The 21,223-nt window shown below is 37.8% G+C and overlaps 1 protein-coding gene and 1 non-coding gene across 3 annotated transcripts in view; both read right to left on the reverse strand.

Moving 5' to 3' along the window:
• MICU2 (mitochondrial calcium uptake 2) overlaps window positions 1-21,223 on the reverse strand; it is a 108,119-nt gene that overhangs the window by 40,303 nt on the left and 46,593 nt on the right. For both annotated transcript variants that reach the window (XM_008021707.3, XM_008021706.3), the window contains exons 3-4: window positions 8,396-8,427; window positions 8,040-8,115 (exon numbers count right to left, since the gene is read on the reverse strand). In XM_008021707.3, coding sequence (XP_008019898.3) covers window positions 8,040-8,115; window positions 8,396-8,427 — 108 coding nt within the window. The remainder of the gene's footprint in view (window positions 1-8,039; window positions 8,116-8,395; window positions 8,428-21,223) is intronic.
• LOC119620126 (U6 spliceosomal RNA) lies at window positions 20,118-20,219 on the reverse strand. The gene has a single exon (XR_005236590.1). It is a non-coding gene; the product is annotated as a U6 spliceosomal RNA (small nuclear RNA).

The following is a 21,223-nucleotide window of genomic DNA, read 5'->3' on the forward strand; positions in this document are numbered from 1 at the left end:
ACAGATTCAGTGCTCCAGAATGATGGCCCCAATCCCGTGGTCCAGATCATTTATAGTGACAAATAGACACTCTGGAAATGATTAAACTAGTACCACACAATGAAAGTGCATGGAACTATTTGAAAGGGATTTTGCAGGATCGTGGTCTTTCCAAATATCCTGATCTGTTAGGTCAACTACTTGATTTACAACCAAGTCATAGCTCCCCCTACCTAATTGCCTTTCTTGTGGATATCTACGAAGACATGCTAGAAGGCCAGTGTGACAATAAGGAAAACATTCTTAATAAAGCATTAGAGTTACGTGAAATCCTAGTTCAAGAAAAGGACCCTATAAAAAAGGAATATTGGAGATATATTGGGAGATCCCCTCAAAGCAAACACAGCACAGAAAATGACTCACCAACAAATGTACAGCACTAACACCATCCAGAAGAACTTGATGGAATGCTTTTATTTTTTATTAAGGGACTCTGCAGGAGTTTAAAACGAGAGTGATCCTTCCCTTTGCCTGTAGTGTAAAAGTGCTTCACACAGGTGTTGCTTTTTAACAAGAACTGATGCTCACTGGGTGCTGCTGCTACTCAGACTAGCTCTAAGTAATGTGATTCTTCTAAAGCAAAGTCATTGGATGGGAGGAGGAAGAAAAAGTCCCATAAGGGAACTTTTGTAGTCTTATCAACATATAATCTAATCCCTTAGCATCAACTCCTCCCTCAGTGGTACATGCGTCAAGATTTGTAGCAGTAATAACTGCAGGTCATTTGTATGTAATGGATATGAGATAGCTGAAGTTTGGTTCAGTAAGCAGGGAATATAGTGGTTCCATCAGAGCTGGTCTGCACACTCACATTACCTTGCTATCACTGTAACCAACTAATGCCAAAAGAATGGTTTTGTAATAAAATTATAGTTGTATCTAAAAACAAAAACAAACAAAAAAAGAAGTTACTGATATTCTTTCTCAGTATCCTCTGAAAACAAGTACCTATGTTTTCTTATGGCACAGAAGCAGCAAAGTTGGTAAAGAAATACTACAATCCTTCTGGAGACCAGAACCCTGACTTTCAGATGTGACTACAATCTAACAGGATTCTCTGATGCAGACTGGCAGGAGGGATGAACAGTCCTCCCAAGTCTTCCTCTGCCAATATGAAAAACTGCTCCACAAATCTTGCCCCTGTACGTAGAGGCTGAATGAAGAGAACACTGATCTCAATTTCAGGAAGAGACTAAAGAACATCTGCAGGTTTTCCTTCTATCTGAAGAATCAAAACTGTAATAAACCGCAATAACTTTCTACCTTGTCTTCAAATCTCATTGTCACTTTCAAAACTTCCATTAACCCATTTCATATAATCTCGACTACAATCTGCTATCTTCTTCATACCAAGAAAATAAAATGTTTGCTTACTGCTCTTTGAAATTCCAACTCTTTTCATACTTATGCCTCAAAAATATTACTTGTCAATAAAAAAAAAAATTACTTTTCATTTGCCAAGTACTCTCCCAATTTTCTCCAAAGTTTGTTAAATCTCATTCAAATCTTCACTATCTCCCACGAGACAGAGAATTTCTCAGTGCTCTTTCAGGACTGACCAGTGGGCCCCTTCCTTCAAACTCACCCACTAGAATGATCTAATTATTTGCTTCCCCAGCTTAGGTGGTTCTTGTTGAATTTCGTCAAAAGAGACAGAGAGGAAACAACTAGGATGGAGAGAAAAGCAACAAAACAAAGTCTGGGGTCATAGAAGCCAAAACGAGGGGCTGTTCTGATGTAGATTATAGATCAAATACTGCCGGGGTCACGTAAGCTGGGACTACAAAATGTCCTCATTGAACCAACGAGTTCACTGGTGATCATGACAAAAGCGTCCACGGTGGGGTGGGTACCAGCCTGAAATGAGCGGAAGAACGAATGAGAGGTTAGGAAGTGAACACAACACACTGGGGAAATATGGGGGTAAAGGATAAATGTTTTCCCCTAAAAAATGGAACACACTTTTAAGTTTACATAAGGTAGGAATAAGGTAGAGAGAAACAGACTGGTGATGTAGTAAAACAGGGAAAAATATCAAAGTAGAAAGGTCTTGAAAGGGCAAGAAAAGAGGCCTAGAGTGAATACAGAGACATGGGCTGATGTTGCAAGGACTAGATCTTCCATAAAGAGAGCGCAGACAGACAAGATAGATGCAGCTGTAAGAGGCAGAAGCAACAGCAGATTTGGAGGTGAGTTCTTTTTTCCCTTTACGTAAAGAAAAAAATGCCTTAAAAAGTTTATTAAATTCCACAGTGTATAGGATATACTTCATAATGAATTAAATTAATTTTAATAATTATCTTTATGATTCTGAGTATAGAATGATTTTAGATATATATTTTTGTAATCAATAGTAAGGCAGTGCAATTTTTAAAAATTCTATTTGTGTTTAATACTGCCACAATCAGATTTTTCTTCAATTAAGTGACTGCATTTTGTGACTAATACACTTTGAAATAACTGTATACCACATTAAATATGGTAATACATGAAATAGCCCTAATTAAAAAAAAATATCTAGCTTGGGAAAAGAAAAAATATCCTACTACAGTTGCAGGTCATTAACTATTAAGCTGACAAAACACCGCTCATTAGGAGGCAGAATTTTCTTCTAGTATATCTTAGAAATAATTCCTATCCAAATGAAGTGTTTTGATAAAGAATAAATAAAAATTAGATAATTTCATGTTTTTATTCAGATATTTGATAAAGATGAGGCTGAGGCATGAAAATTACTTGAACCCGGGAGGCGGAGGTTGCAGTGAGCTGAGATCGCGCCACTGCACTCTAGCCTGGGCATCAGACTCTGTCTCAAAAAAAAAAAAGTTGATGCATTATTTCTAAAATGTATGAAAGCAGTACTACAAAATGGATCTAATTTTGTTGACAAAATAATACCAATTAATCCTTTTTAAATTTTTAAATATTTTCTGTTCCTTTTCTTTTTTTTGAGACAAGGTCTTACTCTGTCGCCCAGGCTGGATTATAGCGGTACAATCATGGTTCACTGAAGCCAACTTCTTAGGATCAAGTGATTCTCTCCTACCTCAGCCTCCCGAGTAGAGGGTATTACAGGCGTGAGCCACCATGTGCAGCTAATGTTTATATTTGTTGTGGAGATGGGGTCTCCCTATGTTGCCTAGGTTGGTTTTGAACTTCTGGGCTCAAGTGATCCTCCTGCCTTGGCCTCTCAAAGTGCTGGGGTTACAGGCATGAGCCACCATGCCTGGCCCCAATTAATACTAATTGGGAAGAAGACCAACATAAATTATTGAAAGTTTTAACTGAGAAATATTTTAAAAAACATGTAGTCTTCATACTTTCAATACACGGAAAGGCTAAAACTATATAGCAAAAATACTCAAGGGACTCACTGAAATAGATCAGGATAATTTGTAATTAGCATGTAGTTAATTTTAGATGAGCATCTATTATGTGTCAGAGAATGTTTTTAGACAACATACCAAGCAATTGGGGATATAAAAATAACCACACATATTTTTCCACTTTGAGAACTTATGGTTTAATTAAGAAAGATTAGAAACCAGAGAGTACAGTATAACAAAATATAAAAAATGAGAAAGCATAAGACTCTGTTTACTAGTTTCACAGATGTCTTCATAGAGTAGGGGAGCTGAGAAGTGGGAAGCTGTTTGGCAGGTAGCAGGAGTAGGGTATTCCATATACAGGTCATAGGCGGCACCTGAGGCACTACCAGGAGTCTGGAACATGAATGCAGTGATGAAGCTGTATGGGTACTTCTTTTCAGAAGCACAGTATGCTTCTAAGGTCTTGAAATGAGTTTCTCTTTTCAGTTTTTAAAGATTAATCTCTTATCTCTTAATTTTTTTTCTTAAGATGATTTAAATTTTCTCTTTTCAGTTTTTATTTTATGCATTTTTCTTGAAAATAGTTTTTAATAGAATTTCTAAAATCACATTATATTTATGGAGAGTTTTACACAAAAGCTACTCTGGTTCTCATATTCTGCCTTTAGGTCAAAATTATTATAGAACCCTCCTCAGCCTTCCTTACTTCAGGAAAAAAACATCATATAATCATAAGATAGTTCAGTTTATATCCACAGAGATTATCTGAGTTTTCACAACTGGTAAACATCTTTCTTAAAAATCTCAAAATGCTTCCAGAAAAGTCTACATCATGGAAAAAGCTCTGATCTAAATATTGGTACTTGAACTTTAAACATTTTGCTTAAAATCTACTTTAAAATGCCAAATTAGTAATTTCCTAAAGTAAAACCTTACAAGATATTTATTAACTTTGATTTTTAAAATACCATTTATTTACAAACTCATTAACAAGAGGCTAAGGCCCAGTTAATACTAAATCTTACAAAAAACATATAGCAGTATTACCAATTATAAACTTAAAATGTACCAGACACATAGTAAGAAAACTAAAACCAACTTGCCCAAGGTTACACAGGTAACTAATAGGAGCTAGGAATCTAAACCAGGCTTAAAACCCATGTTCTTAATATTTTTTAAGGCTACATACCAGATACCATAAATGTTTAAAACATCTTATTTTATTAAATTCTTTCAATAATCCCATAAGGAAGGCATTACTATCTTATTTTAAAAGGTGATGAAAGTGAGGATGAAAGAGATTAAGTAATTTCCTCAGGTAATAAAACTAGGAAAAATTTGAATTTAAGTCTGTCAACTTCAAAACACGCACTTTTGTTCACTAACCATATACTACATTCCAGTAAATTCCCACTATAAAAAATTTAAGAGCTTGTTAACCTCAAAGTATATAGGGATGTTCTGGTGCTAGGACTGGAAGGAATTGGTAAGGGGTGCGGTGAAGTGGGTGTAAAGATAAGTAGACAGTTTAGTATAAGGAACTAATACTCGTAGAATATAATGAAAGTCCACTAAACATTGATACACTGAGGAATGTGCAGAAATAGATATTTATAAAAAATAAACAATAAATGATTAATATTGATTTTATGGAGTTATTATTCCTTTGTCATATTTTTCTTTTCCATGGAGTGTTATGTGATAAACTTATTCTCAATTTAAAACTAATTTTTTTTTTTTTGAGACACGGTCTTGCTCTGTTGCCCAGGTGACCACACACAGCTCACTGCCATTGCAACCTCAACCTCCCGAGCTTAAGCGATCCTCTCACCTCACCCTCCCAAGTAGCTGGGACTACAGGTGTGCGTCACCACACCTGGCTAATTTTTCTTTTATATTGTTTGTAGAGACGGAGACTTGCTACACTGCCCAGACTGGTCTTGAACTCCTGGGCTGAAGCTATCCTCTTGCTTTGGCCTCTCAAAGTGCTGGGATTACAGGTCTGAGCTAATGCACTCAGCCATAAAATTAATGTTAATTTGAGAATGTTGTAAATCTCCTGAGATAACTGTAAAAGCTCTGCTGCATTCAAAAAAAGGTTATAAACCACTGATTTAGAAATGACATTTGTTTCTTAATTCTCCAATTCCTTCTTTAGACAACAGGAAAGAATAATTTATCACCTACTTCAGGTGAACACTTTTTCTACACTTATAAAATAGAGTGGTCCATCTCTCAGGTCCTTGATAACTTTCACTAAGTTAACTATGCCAACTACTTCTATTTTAAATATCTACTTCTATGATCACTCCCTGAACCCTGAAATCACCTACAAGTGCTTCAGCTTAGAAACTGTAAATTCAGACACCTACCCTATGACCACAGTTCCTTTCTGCTCTTGGACACCCACCACATCTGTTTTCAACCTCATTGGCAGCTTTCTCTCCAGGCTTTTTTCTCTTCCTGGAGTTTATCATGAAATGGGATTTTTTTTCCCCCTCTTCACTTTCCTACTTTCTTTTTAAATTTTTCTTCCTATTTTACTTTCTTCTCTATTGTCTCTGCTTAAACTCTATGGTTCATTAGTTAAAACCTCTCTTGCTCCTAACATTGTTAACTCCCTAGGCCATGACTTCCTCCATTCCTCTGCCTAGCAAATCCTAACTGTCCATCTATTCTATTCTACAACTACACTGATCAATGACTCTATTCTTTCATAATGTATGTTCTCTTTTAGTCCTTGAAGGATTCCCAGAAGTCCTTCTGTTTCTCTCATCAGTTCTTTTTCCATATCCCAGAAGCTACTTCAAACCTTCTTTCTCCATAAAGCTCAGCCCTACTATATCCAATTTTTTTTTTTTTTTTTTTTTTTTTTTGAGATGGAGTTTCACTCTTGTTGCACAGGCTGGAGTGCAATGGCACAAGCTCAGCTCACTGCAACCTCTGCCTCCCAGGTTCAAGTGATTCTCCTGCCTCAGCCTCCTGAGTAGCTGGGATTACAGGCACCTGCCACCATGCCTGGCTAATTTTTTGTGTTTTTAGTAGAGATAGGGTTTCACCATGTTGGCCAGGCTGGTCTCGAACTCTGGCCTCCAAAAGTGCTGGGATTACAGGTGTGAGCCATCGCACTGGGCCCTAAATCCTATTTTATAAAGAAAATCAAGGCTACTCCGAAACACCACCCTCATTTGCTTGCCAGTAATTTGCAAATGTCTGCATAAAGTGCTCATTTGTTCATCCTTTTCTCCTGATACAATGGGAAAGACATCCTCCCTGTGGAATGCTGATCCTTCCACTCCTGTTCTGAAGATAATCCCTTCTTTCCTATTTTCCAGGATTTTGTCCTATTCATACTTCCTTTGTATTTTCCACCTCTCCTTCTCATCAACAAGAAACATGCTCACCACCTACATTAAACCAGTATTCTCTTGGCCTTTTTTCTCTATCCGTAGCTACCACCCTCTAACTCCTCTGCTCATGACCACGTCTCTCAAGAGGTCTGTGTTTACTTTTCTCATATCTCCCATCACTTCTCAGCGTTCTGCAACTTGGCTTTAGATCTCATGCCATCACTGACCTGTATAGTAGTTGGCCCTCCGCATCCATGCATTCAACCAACCATGGATCAAAAATATTAATAGGTCTGGTGTGGTGGCTCACGCCTGTAATCCCATCACTTTCAATGGCCAAGTCAGGAGGACCGCTTGAGTCCAGGAGTTTAAGGCCAGCCTGAGCAACATAGTGAGATCCCCGTCTATACTAAAATCCAAAAAAATTAGCCATGTATGGTGGTGCACACCTGTCGTCCCAGCAGGCTGCAGCAGAAGGACTGCTTGAGCCCCAGAGTTTGACGCTGTCGTGAGCTATGACTGTGCCACTGCACTCCAACCCAGCAACAGAGCAAGACCTTGTCTCAAAAAAAAAAAAAACCCCAAACAACCCACACCACTACAAATAAAAAAACAGCAGAGTTATAGAATATAACAACTATATACATAGCATTTACATTGTATTATGTATTATAAGTAATCTAGAGACGATTTGAACTACATGGGAGGATGTTTGTAGGCTATACACAAATATGATGTCATTTTATATGAGGGTCTTGAGCATTCTCGGATTTTGGTATCCAAGGGGGGCCCTGCAACCAATACCCCGTGGATAACAAAGCACCACTGTACTTGTTAAAATGTCAAACACTTCCAGCTGCTAAATACAGCAGATACTTCTCAGCCCTTAGCTCACTCAACTCCCTAAGTTTACTTGGTTTTCACATTTGATACGTTCCTTTTTTCTTTTAACACTTTCTCTGCTTGGCTTCTGTGATAACACTTCCCTGGCGTTCCTCCGCCTCTCTGACAACTCTGCCACCATCTCTTTCTGTCCCCTCCCTTAAGTGGTGGTACTCCTCTGGATGCCCTTGCAGTCTTCTCATGTTTTATTTTAGATACTCTGCCTCATACCCTCTCCAGACTTTAATTAACATTGATGGTTTAATAATTTATCTGTAATTGCTCAAAGACTTTGACAAAGTTACCTCCTACTTACTATGTCATTATGTTTTAAAAACACCTATTAAATAACATGGTGCAAATCTCATACCTTAATTCCTTAATAATACTTCAGTTAAATAAAACACATAACTAAAAATTTAACAGAAATCAAAATTACCTTTATCGCCAAGGTCTCTGAAAAAAGTTGATCCACAGCCAGCTGTTTGGATTCCTGACAGTGTATCCTCGATGTCCTTTGAATACACATATTAAAATTTAACTTCTAAAAGTTCATTTTCTTTGTAGCTGGGACTACAGATGCCCGCCTCCACGCCCAGCTAATTTTTGTGTGTGTATTTTTAGTAGACAGAAGGTTTCACCCTGTTAGCCAGGATGGTGATCTCCTGACCTCGCAATCCGCCTGCCTAGGCCTCCCAAAGTACTGGGATTACAGGCGTGAGCCACCGTACCAGCCAAAAGTTCATTTTCTATCTTACCAAAAACAAACCCCGCCCCCTCCCACATGTTGCTTACCTTTTTTGTCAGCTTCCTGACTGAAGTTTTACCTACAACAAAGAAGAAACATTATTTAGTATCCATATTCTTTGGTAAAACTCAGCTTGCACTAAGAAAGAAAATTATTTGAAAGACAAAACAAACAACTAAATATTTATTAAAAAAGCAAAGTGTGATTTTAGCTAATATTCTTATGCCATAATTATCAGTCAGAGAATTCTAAGACTAAACACAAAGACACTATAGTTTTACACAAGATCCATTTTCAATTTCACTCACCCTATTTCATACATATGAAATCGTATATAACCATCTATGAGTTATCCTAGTTGTCTGAATCATATTAATTCTCGTCAAATATAATTTCTTCACGTGATTATTAAAATCACTCTCTTTTTACTTTCATTGATTTAGGAAAAAACACTCATGATTTAGAAAGCTTCCTTGTTTTGAACTCTGGAAAGTCCTCTTACGTTTATAACTCTCCAGTCAAATGTAAAAGTCTAGCCAACATAACGATCCATTCTAAAGTAGTTAACTTTTAATAATTTCCTATTGGATAACAGAGATTCAAAATTCTTCCAGGTTTTCAGCCACCCTCTTTACTGCCTACATCATTTTCCTAATATCCACCATAATTCTAAAGCCATTACATTGGTTTTTTTTTTAGGACTTATTCTGATGATAGCCTCAAGTCATTTTAAACATCTAGAACAAAACTGAAAAATGTTTTATTTTTGTCTCTTATGTAAGCAATATACAGCACTAACTTTACTTACTGCTCTCAAAATTATCTTGTCTATGAAGTTCCTTCAATCCAATTACATAGTCTGTGAAAACTCAGGTGGCACATTAAAAAAGAGTGCTTTTAGATGTGCCTTTTCTGTAGTTTGGGTTGTTTAATTTGGACGATTAATCTACAAGGGCAAATTCTATTATTTGGTATTAGTAAACTGTCAGGATTTTATTTTTACATTATTAATCAAAACATTAGTTGTGAATATGACTATATACTTTTTAGAAACATCTATGACTATGTTCGTAAGCTTAGGTGTTGATATTTTGGGGTAATTTTTATTCACTGGAGAAACTACTATGTGCCAGCCAAAGAGCCCCATATTCTACTGTTAGGTGGTGTTATAGTATCAGATAATCAAACAGACAAAAATTACCATGTATTGTACAAATCTAAGTGAGTGAATGTGTATATAATATGCAGTCTTATAATGCTGATAATGAACTCCAAAAAACTGTGTAATACATGTATTTACTTATCTTTACATAGTCATTTAACTTAAAAAATAAACTGATCATTATTTCTCTGCTTTTCCTAAAGTTATACCACAAATATTCATTACCATATGCCCTTTTATTTTTAGACAATTAAAGTTAGTCTTATCTGTTTTTAAAAAGGGGATTAATCCTTACATCCAACTTAAAGTATTCTAGAAAGCAATGATTGACATTTTGAAGGCAGAAGAGGACCAAAAATTTAAGGTAGCAAAATGGATGGTGTCTAAGAGTTTCTTAGAAATCAGATTATTTCTAAGGGGTGTTATCTGTTTGAAGGTTAGATTCCTTTTTGGTCTTTCAAAAATCATTTAAACGGGCGGATGACGAGGTCAGGAGATCGAGACCATCCTGGCGAACACGGTGAAACCCCGTCTCTACTAAAAAATACAAAAAAAAACTAGCCGGGCGAGGTGGCGCGCCTGTAATCCCAGCTACTCAGGAGGCTGAGGCAGGAGAATGGCGTGAACCCGGGAGGCGGAGCTTGCAGTGAGCCGAGATCTGGCCACTGCACTCCAGCCTGGGCGACAGAGCGAGACTCCGTCTCAAAAAAAAAAAAAAAAAAAAAAAATTCCTTCTGCTTGAAACGGAGTGAGTAAAGAAGGTAATGTTTGCTTCCCTCCAGCTAGAAGTCTGGCTGCCAAACAGCTAAGCCAATAAAATTCAATACTATATGAATGAAATACCACAATAAAGCCATGAACTAATTGAATAATATAACACCAGAATTACAGATAAAAAGTAAATTATAAAATCTATGGAGGCAGATTTCATACCTGTCTTACTTTTATGTAGGTCAGTGCTAAACATTTAAATATTTGTTGAATAAACAAATCAGAAAAGATTTCACAATGTCTTCTCATCCAGGTCCCTGTCTTTTGGATAAATTATTATATCCCCACTTTACATGTAAAACAAATTGGCAAGAGGAATTAGGTAACAATATGGGCACTGAAGGATTTATTTTCATATCTCATATAGATTTTTCAAAAACAGGTGTTAGACTCTTTGAATTCCATGATAGTAGTAAAAAGAACCTGCGGCCTACTTTCAACACTTAACAAAACTGAATAATTATGCATGGTACGATTATAGAGGCAGTTTTGCTGCTTTTCATTATTTCATGTGGATTACAAGTTCTATTTGATATGTATATAAAAATTTGATCATCAAAAAATGAGAAAACCAGATACTTAATGTAGTTTAAGTTGTAAAAACATCTTTTTAAATTTTTTAAATTCAAATGGAATAAGTAATTAGAAAATAATGAAGAAATTAACTTTTTGGTGAAAAGTTTAGAAGCTACTATTCTCTTACAAAAAATTCATTTTTAGATTAAAAAAAAAAAAAAAGACAAGGCAGAGATACTAGGAGTGAACACCTGTTCTCTCCTGCTTCCACTTTCTCTTCAGTTAATGCACCTTTCACTGAGTATTATGAGAAGCTGTGGTGTTTCAAATCCAGAACACTCTGGTAGGGTTTTCTTGGTAGACAGTTGTCTCACCCAGGCCGCTTACTCTATACTACTTGTTCATAGGCTGAGCAGCACAATAAGAGGTCCATGGTCTGACCTGCACAGCAGGAGCCATGACCTCATTTCTCCTGACAGCAGTAACAAGGCAAGGCCGTATTACACACCCCTAAGTATTTCTGGACAATATTTTTCTATTTAAGGATAAAACCCATCTGGCAAATCTAATTTTTCCTTCTGTTTTTGTTTCAGTTTGTTTTTTTCAATGTGGCGTAGGGGGGCACTCCTGTCTCTCTCTCTTTGGCTATTTCCACATTCACACAAATAAAAAATTCAGTCACATTATTTTCACAGCTATTTTATATGTATTCACACACTTATGTATGAAAATAACAGAATGGGGCAAAACACAGGAAAAAAGATAGATCTAGACTTGAGGTTGTAATGTTTCATTGTATGAATATGAAAACAAGAAAAACACATTGAGTTTTTTTTTTGTTGTTTTTGTTTTTTTCAGGAGGCGGCATAGATCTTGAAGCACCAGGACAGAATTTTGGCTCAGGAAGTAAAATGTTTTAAAAGGATTCCACCTATAGTAGATATTCCACCATGTGGTTTTCACTATTTACAAAGGATTTATGAAGTAAAATCCAGATACAGCATATCCTGTTATAGGTAAGCAGACCTTCTAATACTTAAAATAGTAAACCTGCATTTATACACATTAAGTGTTCTTACAGATCAAATAAATCTGCCTCTGGCCAAAATAAAGTTATTTGATAATCATAATTACAAAAACAATACCAGTACTATATAACTTAATTTCATTTTGTAGAGGTCAGCAGTCTTCTAACACATAAAAGTCAGACAATAGACACATTTCCTTCATTTTATAACTTTTTCATAAATATATGTGACAACTTGATATCAATATTAGAATCAACCTAAGACAGAGCTGATTATACTCTAATAAATGCTTTTATTCAGTCACAGCTATAATGGAAACCAAGGCAGAAAATGATGCATTAGCAAAACTAACCTTCCTCATATCACTAATAAAAGTGGTAAGTGCCACAGCTAACATTATACTAAAAGCTCTCAGCTTTTCTTCTAAGAACTGAAATAAGACAAGGATGCTCACTCTCACCCCTTCTATTCAACATAGAACTGGAAGTCCTAGTCAGAGAAATTAGGCAAGAGAAAGAAAAATAAAGGGCATCCAAATTGGAAAGGAAGAAGTCAAACTGTTCCTATTTGCAGACAACATGATCTTACATACAGAAAAACCTAAAGACTCTACCAAAAAAAACTCTTAGAATAAATGAATCCAGTAAAGTTGCAGATATAAAATCAACATAGAAAAATCAGTAGCATTTTCTATATGCAAGCAAAGAACTAAGAAATCAAGTAGGGAATCCCATTTGCAATAGGTACAAACACACACACACACAAAACAACTGGGAATAAATTTAACTGAGGAGGTGAAAACCTTCACAAAAATAACTACAAAACACTGATGAAAGAAACTGAGGAGGATACAGACAAATGGAAAAACATCCCCTGCTCATGGATCAGAGAATTAATATTGTTAAAAGGACCACACTACCCAAAGCAATCAACAGATCCAATGTAATCCTTATCAAAATAACAATGACACTCTTCATGGAAGTAGGAAAAAAAATCCTAAAACTTGTAGGGAACCATAAAAGACCCTAAGTAGCCACAACAATCCTCAGCAAAAGGAACAAAGCTGGAGGCATCAAACTACCAGACTTCCAAATACACTACAAAGCTGTAGTAACTAAAAAACAGCATGGTATGGCATAAAAACAGAAACACAGACCAACAGAACAGAGAACCTAGAAATACATGATGTATTTACAGCCAACTGATTTTAGTTAAAAGTACCCGGAATGTAAGTTGGGGAAAGAACAGTCTCTTCAATAAATGGTAGTGGAAAAGCTAGATACCCACATGCAGAAGAATGACACTGGATCTAACCCTTTCACCTTATATAAAAACCAACTCAAATGGATCAAAGACCTAAACGTAAGACCTGACACTACAAAACCACTACAAGAGAACAGGTGAAATACTTCAGGACACTGGTTTGGGAAACGATTTTATGAATAAGACCTCAAAAGCACAGGCAACAAAAGCAAAAAATATATTAGTGAGATGATACCAAACGAAAACGCTTCTGTACAGCAAAGGAAACAAACAAGGGTAAAAAGACAACCTATAGAATGGGAGAAAATATCTGCAAAACTATTCATCTGACAGGCGATTCACATCTAGAATGTACAAGTGCAAACATCTCAACAGCAAAAAAAAAATCACAAAATACTTCAATTAAAAATGGGCAAAGAGCCTAAACAGACACTTCAAAAAAGAACACATACAAAATGACCAATAAACACATGGGAGAAAAAAAAAAAAAGCTCAACATCACTGATCATCAGGGAAATGCAAATCAAAACTATAATGAGGTATTGTCTCATCCCAGCTAGAATGGCTATTATCAAAAGACAAAAAATAAACTCTCGCAAGGATGCAGAGACGAGGAACTCTTTTTGAGACAGGGTCTTGCTCTGCTGCCCGGGCTAGAGTGCAGGGGCATGGTCATCACTCACGGAATCCTCAAATTCCTGGGCTCCCTAGGTAGTCCTCTTGCTCAACCTCCCAACTGGCTGGGACTATGGATATGCACCACCAGGCCTGGCTAATTTTTTGATTTTTAATAGAGATGAGCTCTTGCTGTGTTGTCCAGGTTGGTTTCAAATTCCTGAACTCAAGCAATCCTCTCACCTCAGCCTCCCAAAGTGCTGGGATTACACTCGTGAGCCACTGCACTGGTCAGGAAAGGAACTCTAATACACTGCTGGTGACAATGTAAACTAGAACATATACTACTATGGACAACAGTTTGGAGTTCCTCACAAAACTAAAAATAGAATTACCATATGATCCAGCAACCCCACTACAGGGCATTCATCCAAAGGAAAAAACAATCACTATATCAAAGAGGCACCTGCATCCCCCCAGCACGCTTACTGCAGCACTATTCACAACAGCCAAGACATGGAATCAACCTAAGGGTCCAACGACAGATGAAGAACAGATAATGAAAATGTGGTATATGCACACAGTGGAATACTATTCAGCCATTAAAAAAATGAAATCCTGTCATTAACAGTAACACAGATGGAACTGGAGGACATTATGCTAAGTGAAATCAAGCCAAGAACCAAAAGTTAAACACCCAATATTCTCACTGATACGTGGAAGCTAAAAAAAAGTTTATCTCAGCTGGGCGCAGTGGCTCACGCCTATAATCCCAGCACTTTGGGAGGCCAAGGCGGACGGATCACCTGAGGTAAGGAGTTCAAGACCAGCCTGACCAACATGGTGAAACTCCATCTCCACTAAAAAATACAAAAATTGATGGGTGTTGTGGTGGGCGCCTGTAATCCCAGCTACTCTGAAGGCTGACACAGGAGAATCACTTAAACCCGGGAGACAGATGTTGCAGTGAGCCGAGACCACACCGCTGCACTCCAGCAAGAGTGAAACTCCATTTAAACAAAAAAAAGTTGATCTCATAGAAGTAGAAAGTAGGACAGAGTATACTAGGGGTTGGGAAGAGTGGGAGGAAGAGTGGGATAGGAAGAGATTTGTTAAAGGATACAAAACTACAACGAGACTGGAGGGCAAAGTTCTAGTGTTCTATATACCACTGTAGGATGACTACAGTTAGTAGTAATACATAGTTTTAAAGATCTAGGAGGAGGAAACTGAATGTTCTCAACACAAAGAAATCATAAATGTTTGAGATGCATATACTAATCACCCTGATATGATCACTACACATTACACGTATTGCAATATCACTATGCACCCCGTAACTATGTACAATTATGGGTCAATTAAAAAAATAAAAATCAATAAATAAAACATTTTAAGTGGTAATTGAAGAAAAAAGAGGACAAATTCAGTGGTGCTATTTTCCTTCAACAAAGTATATGGCTTGTTTATGTTTGCTGGAATATTTAAATAGTGAATGCAAAGATGGTCTCTGGTTGCATTTTTTCTAAAGGCAGACAAATGGTTAGTCCCTAAAATGCCTAAAACTGGCTTCCTTGCCAATTTCCAAAGTATGGTCTTCAAATACATATGTTTTGGAAGGGATAAAAAGATTTTTTTTTTTTTTTACAACCTCGAGCGTTGTGAAATAATAGAAGCATCATACACAACAAATTATTTAGTTTAAAAATGATCTAAAGGGGAAATACAGCAGCTAAGAGATTATGTAACATGGGGGAGGGGGAGGTAAGGGAAAGCTTCTCCAAATGAGTTGCTTAAGTGAAGATCTCAAGTGTACGAATTAGCTCAGAAGAGTGAGGTTAAAAGCATCACACACATCCTATGTAAGTTCTGAGATGGGTATGTGTTGTAATGTTCTAGGACCAGACGGCAGGTCCTGCCAGTCTCCTCTATTGTGATGAGAAGGCAGGAGAAGCTAAGTGCCAAGGCTAGTAGTTTTGGCAGAGCAGGCTGAGGTGGTTCCTATCTAATGATTTCTATTTTCTCTGTAGCTAGGTGGTCGGGTAATTTGCTAGAGCGTACAGGGGAAGGTGTTAAGGATAGCTAGAGGCTCGCAGAAACTCAGCATGATACATCTGAGATTGCTAGTATAAAAAAAATACAATTGTTTTTTATACAGTGCTGCTCTATCCTGCGACCCTGATAAACTTAGTATTAGCTCTAAAAGCTTTAATATTGATTCTTTGGCATGTTCTACATAGGTCATCATCCTGTGCATAAACAAAAACAGCTTTATTTCTCCCTTTTAAATGTGGAGGTCTCATTTCTTTTTCTTCCCTTTTCGCATTGGCTAGACCTTCCAGCACAATGTTGAAGACAAGTAGCGAAAATGGACAGCCTTGCCTAGTTCCTGATCTTAGGGGCAAAGCATTCAATCTTTCATCATTAAGAATATTGGCAACTGGCTTTATGTACTTACTGCCTTTTATTGCCTAGTCTTAGAAGTCTCATGTGTCTCTACTGCACATGCTCTATGAGTTGAGGCAGCCACAAAGTTACAAGGGGAGGGACAAAGGCTCCACTTTTGAATAGGGAATGATAAGGTTCTGCATGAGCATGTGAGACCAGAAATAGACGTTTCAATTTTGAAAATACAAATGCTACAGCATCTTAATGATGTATCTCCTCATATGGCATATTCTCCCTTTTCCTGCTTTACCGAGAGGAATTCTATCCATGCTTCTCATATCCTGTGTGAAATATCTGATTATTCCAGCCCTCATTGATCTCTCTGCTGAAACGTTATCAGACTTTAGTCTATTACTGAAACTTACACTATTATCATGAATTATGTTAATGGAATAATAATATGTTTTATTCATCATTATATCCCCAAGGCCTAACACAGTACCTGTTACATAGGGTAAATCAAATAAAAATTTAAAGAAATGTATGGATTATAACTCATCATTTCATTATGTAAGAGTCTGTACTGATTGATGTATTTATGAATCTATCTAACATCTGTGCCAGGCACTGTGCTAGGTTGGGAATACGATGTCAAGTAAGACAGACCCTGATGCGGTTAACAGAACTGCGGACGGGGTAGGCACAGGTGTCTTTGTGTACTTGGGGGTGGGGTGGGGGCAGAGCATCTGCAGTGCATATAGAGTTCTTTACCTGAGATGCCTCTGGTACTTCTTAGAGATGTTCAAGAAACAAGGAATATTATGGGTCTTGTGGTCAGGTGAGAGGTCTGATCTGGAGATACAGGTATGAAAATCAGTGTTCAGGGAACAGATCAATCACTGATGTGGATAAGATCATCAAGGAAGAAGAGTCAAAGATATATGAAAAAGTATATTCACTATAGCATTATTTATAAAAGTGAAAAAATTATACACAAATGTTCTACCACTAGGGAATCAACTAAATAAATTATGGCATATTAATAAAATAGTGTTGTGCAGTCGCAAAAACAGTATTTTAGAAAAAATATTTATTGACAAGGAAAATAATTCATGATCCATTATACAGAAGAAGTTAGGGTATAAAAACAGCATATAAAGCATGGTCTCAAATTTGTAAAAAGAAATGTGCTAATGTTGGTTATTTCTGAATGGTGGTGACAATCTGGTTGACTTTATTTTCTGCTCTATACTTTGTAACATCTTAGTTTCTAACATGAACATAGGTTTTATTACAAAAAAGTGTTATTTCTTAATCTCAAATATGTAGCTGCTAATGTTTACCTGAGCAGTGTGGTTAAGATCTGAACACAGATTTTGTGGATACAAGGTTTTAATCTTTTAAAATTTTAGACTTTTAATTTAGAATTACTGATTTTAACCTATAGCAGCTATAGGTCTTCTCACATTCTCTAATTTAATCATCCCAACAACACTGTATGGTAGACACTATTATTTTATAGATCTGGCAACAGGTCAGGTCAAGTAGTTTACCCAAGGTTACAACGGCGCTAGTGAAGCTGTGGAAAGAGGACCAGGTCCTGTTTGACTCCAATATGCCACCCTTTACCACAACTGACACCCGGCATCCCAAGACACCTTCACATAGGTTATATTTCTCAAACTTGTCTGATCAAAACAATCACTTGGAGGGTGCTTGCTAAGCATACAGGAATCTAAGAGAGATAAGTAGATAGAAAGTGGGAGGGTTATACAAGGATTCTATCACCGTATCTCAGACTTCCTGAATAAAAATTTCCCAGGGTGGGGGAGGAGAGAAGACAAGCTTGAGATTTTTTTTTTTTCTCTTGAGACAGTCTCGCTCTGTGGCCCAGGCTGGAGTGCAGTGGCACGATCTTGGCTCACTGCAAGCTCCGCCTCCTGGGTTACACCATTCTCCGGCCTCAGCCTCCTGAGTAGCTGGGACTACAGGCGCCCATCATCACGTCTGGCTAATTTTTTTTTTTTGGTATTTTTAGTAGAGACAGGGTTTCACCATCAGGATGGTCTCGATCTCCTGTCCTTGTGATCCACTCACCTCGGCTTCCCAAAGTGCTGGGATTACAGGCGTGGGCCACTGCGCCCTGCTGACAAGCATGAGAGTTTTTAAACAAGGGCCCTAAGTGAATTTACTGTCAGGCAAGTCCGTGAAATTCTATTATCACATTAGATAACTGATACTCAGTTTTAGGGAGCAGTAATCAATCTCAGAGAGATTAAGAGATGAGCCCCAAAATCAGATTAAGCTACAGTACATGTTGGCAAAGACAAAAACTACCTAATTCAACTGCAATTAATTTTCAAATTTAAGACTCATTTGTGGAATTTCAAAGTCCAAGATAAATTTGCAAAGATACGGGGTCACATGAGCAACTCTGGCACGTGCACCATAATACATTCTATGGTCACTCTAATTATAACCCTTTCAGAGTAATCAACTGGTTAATCTGAATTTGGCTGTCTGAGTTGGGTGTTCATTTGTCTGTTTATTATTTATGTATTTATTCGCAAAAAAATCTCACGTTGTAAGTTAAATAAGGGCATACCATATACTGGTACAAGGAACAGTCAAAACTGGCATAGGGCAAAACTGCTGCGGCATCTTCCTCAAGGCCTGATTTCTCTCTTCCCAGTTCAGCAACTGTGCAGCTGAACATGGTGGAGAAATAGAACCACAATTATGTGGAACAAACTTACTTCAACTTTAGAATAATAACCTCAAGTGGGACTTTAATAGTGGCATCTGTTCTGTGACCCATTTTTGCTTACACTTGACCAGTTACGAAGACGTTAACAGAGGTTTAAGCTGTGCCCTCAGGCTCGTGGACGTGTGAAAAAAACCTTCAGGGAATTTAAGCTAAAATCATGGTCTAACAGGTGGTAGAATCGATATTTTTAAAGGGTAGGGGTAGCACCGTTTTAGTTTTCCCTTAAATATTATTACTGACAATGACTGTAAGGTCTAGCTTCACACACAGGAGCTACAAATATCTGCTTGCTTTAACTTAGTAAAGACTTAAGGCAAAATCCACTCTATCATCTCATTCCAGATACTTTCGGTATTCCAAAGCTACATAAATTTATTAATTTTCAGTTTTCAGTTTCAACTTAGGCTGAATTACACTTGAAAATACTTACTGCCAGGTATGGTGGCTCACACCTATAATCCAGTGCTTTGGGAGGCCAAGACAGGAGGATCACTTGAAGTCAGGAGTTCAAGACCAGCCTGGGCAACCAAGCAAAACCTCTGTCTCTACAAAAATTAAAAAATTAGCTGAGCACAGTGGCATGTGCCTGTAGTCCCAGCTACTTTGGAGACTGAGATGGGGGAGTTGCTTGAACCCAGGAGGTTGAGGCTGCAGGGAGCTATGATCGCACTACTGCGCCCCAGCCTGGACTATGGAGCAAGACCCTATCTCTTAAACAAAACAAAGCAAAACAAACAACAACACTTTGAGGTAGGTACTATTAGCATTCCCATTTTACTGATGAGGAAACCGAGGCTAAGAGCTTATATAACTTTGCCCACAGACACAATACTACTAAGTGGTGGAGCCAGTACTCAAACTCACTTTCTGTCCTATTCTAGGACCTGTACTCTCAACTACACAATAATGCCCATTCTTCTTTTGTTCTTCACTTATGTGTGTGGACTCCAACTACCCTTTGATCTCATTGGGCCCTACAATCTATATGAATCTACGACCTTTTCACTATTTCTCACCTGCTCATGTCCTAACATGCCACCTGGCTCAGCTTTCACGGTCAACCATCAGACCTGTTCCCTTGTGCACACATTGACTCCCTTGCTTCTCTTTCATGTTGTCGTATGCTCTTGGCTAATTCCGATGCTGGCTAGATCCAACTCTCTGCCTATTCCACACCAGCACTTTTACAGGTGAACACAGTGGAGAAAAAGAACCACAATCATGCTAAACGGACTTATATTTTTTTAATACCTTTTAAAAAATATATGGAATGCTTCACGAATTTATGTGTCATCCTTGCACAGGGGCCATGCTAATCATCTCTTATTTTTCCAATTTTGGTATATGTGCAAAGCAAGCATATAAATAGACTTAACTTGAAAATTAATAACCTCAAGTGGGGACTTTAATAAGGCGACTGCCGATCATATAGTATTTCTCAATTCATCAACTCTCTCACTCTTTTATAAGGCTATTTCTGCAAACCTCAATACCTTCCCCCCTCTTCACTCTCAGCTGATGACCTGGCTTCCTAATTCACTGAGCAAAAAAGAAAGAAAGATGATAAACAACTTGACCAGCTCCCATTAGCTGTTATGTGGTGTGTAGGCCTTTTCTCCCGCTATTATGAAGGAACTCTGTACTCCCACCTAATCCAAGCTTCCACTGTGCTCTCACACTCTTTTCCCTCTCGTCCTCACAAGGACTTTGTTTTAGAAATCGTTCCTTCTTCCTGCACTGCCAAGTTTTCCTGTCTCATCTACCAACACACATTGAAAGATCCTCTTAATCGCATTTCCGCCTCCATCTACTGCTTCATCTTTCTCTTTCTCTTTACGGCAAGCCACTCTGGGGTTTATTTTTTGTTTTTCCCATTTTTTCCCTAAACTCACTCTAGTCAGGTTTTTGTGTTTACAACAATGCACCAAAACTGTTCTTATGAAGGTCACCAGTGACCCTCATATTGCCAAATCCAATGGTCAATTCTTAGTCCTCATCTGACTTGACTTCTCAACAGCATCTTTCATAGTTGATTACTCTGTCCTTGAAATGCTTTCTTTTTTTTTTGTGACTGAGTCTCGCTCTGTCGCCCAGGCTGGAGTGCAGTGGCCGATCTCAGCTCACTGCAAGCTCCGCCTCCCGGGTTCCCGCCATTCTCCTGCCTCAGCCTCCCGAGTAGCCAGGACCACAGGTGCCACCACCACGCCTGGCTATTTTTTTGTATTTTTAGTAGAGACGGGGTTTCACTGTGTTAGCCAGGATGGTCTCGAACTCCTGACCTCGTGATCCGCCCACCTCGGCCTCCCAAAGTGCTGGGATTACAGGCGTGAGACACCGCGTCCGGCTGAAATGCTTTCTTTACCTA

Source organism: Chlorocebus sabaeus, chromosome 3 (assembly GCF_047675955.1).
Source record: "Chlorocebus sabaeus isolate Y175 chromosome 3, mChlSab1.0.hap1, whole genome shotgun sequence".
NCBI classification, from domain to species: Eukaryota; Metazoa; Chordata; class Mammalia; order Primates; family Cercopithecidae; genus Chlorocebus; species Chlorocebus sabaeus.